The following is a 3,705-nucleotide window of genomic DNA, read 5'->3' on the forward strand; positions in this document are numbered from 1 at the left end:
TAATGTGAAAAGGTATGGACTTAAGGAAGACCCCTAGTGTAATCCTATACCAATAGGAAATTTCTCTGTTATACCACCTTGAGTCTTTACAGTTGTTGTCCCATCATACATGTCTTTAATTGCACGAATATATGCGATCCTTACTCTCTTCTTTTCTAAAACCTTCCATAAGACCTCCCTTAGCACCATATCGTATGCTTTTTTCAAATCGATAAACACCATATGTAGATCCATTTTATTACTACGATACATCTCCATCATCCTTCTTAACAGGTATATTACTTCGGCGGTGGATTTTCCTGGCATAAAACCAAATTGGTTCTCTGTTACTTGTGTCTCTTTTCTCAACCTTCATTCTATCTCCCTTTCCCATAACTTTATGGTATGGCTCATGAGCTTGATCCCTCTATAGTTTTCGCAACTTTGTATATCCCCCTTATTCTTGTAGATAAGTACCAAAGTGCTCTTTCTCCACTCATCAAGTATCTTCTTTGACCTTAAAATCTCATTATAAAGCTTGGTTAACCAATTGATACCTTTTTCTCTAAGGCCTTTCCAAACTTCAATCGGGATATTATCAGGTCCTACTGTCCTGCCATTTTTCATCTGCTTTAGAGCCTCTTTTACCTCAAAGTCTCGAATCCTTCGATAGTACCACTACAAGAAAATAAGCCTTCTTCCATGCTTTTAAAGCATGCCGAAAAGTGCTAAAAAGGGCGTCAACAGCTTTTTGCCATGCTTTTTGAGCTATCGGTATGCTTTTGAAAGGGTCACATCCGCAAGCGTGTTGGTTGCTCTATCGCCACGCTTTTGTGGATCTATCCGCACGCTTTCTTTTTTGCCACGCTTTCAACTCTTGCCACGCTTAAAAGCGTGGCCATATGTATTAACTTATCGGCATGCTTTAAAAGCGTACCGAAAAGTGAAAGATATGGCTATGCTTTTGAAGCATGCTAATAGTAAAAGATATTGTGTCGCTTTTGAAGCGTGCCAATAGTCAAAGAAACATGGACCTATTGCCACGCTTTTAAAGCGTGGCTATATCCCTATCAAATTAAAAAAAAATATGGCATGTGCTTTTACACGTACTCTAATGCACTCCAAAAACAATAAAAACCATTGACAAAAATCTGTGAATATCATTTAAAAAATTAATTAATGAAAATTAGTATTACATTAATAAAATTCAAACCAAATTAGCTATATCAATCTCTTATAACCAAAGTAGTTATAAAATACATTGGGATATCAATATATATAAAACTTATTAAAGTCATTAACTTATTCTATCTCTTTGTCATTTTTTGTGTAGAAATTAAAGAAATTAAAAAATAAATATCAATAATCCAAACATAATATTGTTGAGTTTTGCAGTTTATAAGCAAAAACTCATGCTACTGAATCTTGTAGCTCACAGCATTGTGCTTTAGAGAAAGGAGATGGCCCTCTTGGAAGAACTTCTATCATTTTTGTAGCGCTTGAGGATTTTATATTCTCTATGCATGAATATCAATGCAGTTTCTTTACTTTCCATTTTCTTACCTGAAACAACAAGTTTAAAAGAAATGCCATGAAAACACACTCAACGATTTTATCTTCATTTAATAATGATTTCAACAAGTCTAAGCACAACTACACAAAACATACTGCAGTATGTCGTATGTGTCGCTCATGTCTTTCTAAGATCTCATGGACGGTGTGCATTTGAGATATTAAGGGTCCTGAAAAATCAACAGTGTCTCTTTGATCTTGTGAACTCTATAATGAAGGAAGTAAATGAAAATAAAGTCTCAGCAAGGTTGCATAAATTGCATAAAGCTAAAACAAAACATTGCTTGATCCATTTATTCTCTTGAGAAAAACAAAATTTCTCTTTGAAGTCAAATAATTGCCTAGCGTATAGCATTACAAGTTACAAATTTCATATAGATCAGATACTACAAATAACCTTATCAATGAAAACAGAACAAGATAATGTAATATCTCAGTCACATAATTATATCCCTTAGATTGAATAATGTTATCAATGAAGCTGGAAAATTGAAAATAACTTACTAGGTTACTTATCTTGGATAATGAGTCTTCTCTGTGATAAAGTGTCATAGATAGTTCTTCTGAACGGTACTCATCAAAAGTATCAAATGAGTCGAGACAATCAAACTTAACCTTAACCTCAAAATTCCAAAAATTTCTCATTAAGTACAGATCAATAAATTATAATTTTCAACACTATAAAACACAGAGAAATGGCTCAAATTCTCAAGAAATAGAGGAATCAAAATCATTTGCTAAACAAACCATGCAGATTAAAGTTCATATCAGTTCAAGAACATTTGCTAAACAAATAGAGGAATCAAAACCATGCTCAAATTCTTAGGAAATAGAGGAATCAAATTGTTTACAATCAATTAACCTGAAAATAGACAATTGAAGAAACAAGTTCATAGTTCATAGTTCAAGTTCACAGTTCACAATTCAACCATTTTGAAATCACAGAGAGGGATAGAGAAAGGGTAGCCATAAACCCACCTCAGTTTATTAACAAGAGAACCAAAATGGGTGATGCAAACAAACAAAGAAGAAACTCAGAGAGGGACAAAAAAAAAGAAACAACCTCATGAATATATAATGTAGAAATTGACCTGGTTAGATTTGCCATCACTTTGTGCACTGATAAAAATAATAATAGCAGTAAGTAGAAGCAGAAGTAAAAGTATTGATATGAGGTGCCCCATTAAATGATTCACATCTCACCATGTAAACATTTATATATATCAATGCGTTAATTGCCTTCCGGACTTACCAACTTAAATATTGGATTATACAAGGCAATGGATTTGTATGTATTAGCCAATCAGTTGTTGCAAGATAAAATAAAGAGCATGATAATGAATTAAGCAGACATATAGACCAAACACAAAAGGTTTATTTCTTGCAAGAAAGAGGATTTTATCCACTATCACAGTTGCAGTTTTATTTACCTCTTTTTACTATATAAGATGAAGAATGAGTTTTAATAATACCCATGCACCCCTTCAACAAACTAAAGCATGCATAACAAGCATTTTTTATAGAAACATTTTGACAAGTATAGTAACCATCAATTAAGACATTTATTTCCAGTTTAGAAAATCTTAACATGAAGGTAATATTAATTAAGAAGTGATGGCTAAGTCCAATTGTTCTGACAGTTAAGTACCATTTTTCTTGCCAGAACATGCAATACGACCCCACAATGCATATACCCCATTAATACATTTCATGACAGCAACCCTTATAGCCTGAAATGAAATTCAAAATATTGAAACTTTGGATCAAAAATAACAAAAACATAATATAAGATGAGTACTCAAATCACGACAATGTTATCAGTATAAAAAAAGACTAGAATCACATCATTCTCCATAGTTTGATCAAGTCCACAGAGGTCACCGATTTTTACAAGGATCTTTAACACATACAACAAATAAGTGAAAATATAAAATTTCACAAAAAAGTGTAAATCATGTACTAATTCTCACACATGAATCAAATGGTTTGTATATGGGGCTTTTGAAAATATTAGGTTATTTGAGTATTTGAGAAAAAGTTATACAGAAACCATATCATAGATATTCTACAGCTATTCCAAGGTTGTGAAAGTAACTTAACTGACTATATTCTGTGATCAAATACTAAATAAAATGGGGGTAATAGAGACAATGG

General features: G+C 32.6%; 1 protein-coding gene across 1 annotated transcript; it reads right to left on the reverse strand.

The window, feature by feature from the left end:
* Positions 1,510-3,407, reverse strand: LOC110266864. The gene is made up of 5 exons (XM_021111910.1): positions 3,190-3,407; positions 2,615-2,670; positions 2,056-2,172; positions 1,648-1,758; positions 1,510-1,542 (listed from the first exon to the last, which is right to left on the reverse strand). Exons 1-5 carry the CDS (start codon positions 3,248-3,250, stop codon positions 1,510-1,512), a joined length of 378 nt encoding a protein of 125 aa, XP_020967569.1. The 5' UTR covers positions 3,251-3,407.

The sequence above is a fragment of the Arachis ipaensis genome, chromosome B09, assembly GCF_000816755.2.
Source record: "Arachis ipaensis cultivar K30076 chromosome B09, Araip1.1, whole genome shotgun sequence".
Lineage (NCBI taxonomy): Eukaryota > Viridiplantae > Streptophyta > Magnoliopsida > Fabales > Fabaceae > Arachis > Arachis ipaensis.

Excerpts from the sequence above, each read along its gene's own strand:
- LOC110266864 (XM_021111910.1), bottom strand. The coding sequence starts at position 3,250 with ATGGGGTATATGCATTGTGGGGTCGTATTGCATGTTCTGGCAAGAAAA. Across the intron at positions 2,671-3,189 it reads AAGAAAAATGGTACTTAACT|TGCACAAAGTGATGGCAAAT; the intron begins GTCAGAACAATT and ends TATTTTTATCAG. Across the intron at positions 1,543-1,647 it reads GACACATACGACATACTGCA|GTAAGAAAATGGAAAGTAAA; the intron begins GTATGTTTTGTG and ends TTGTTGTTTCAG.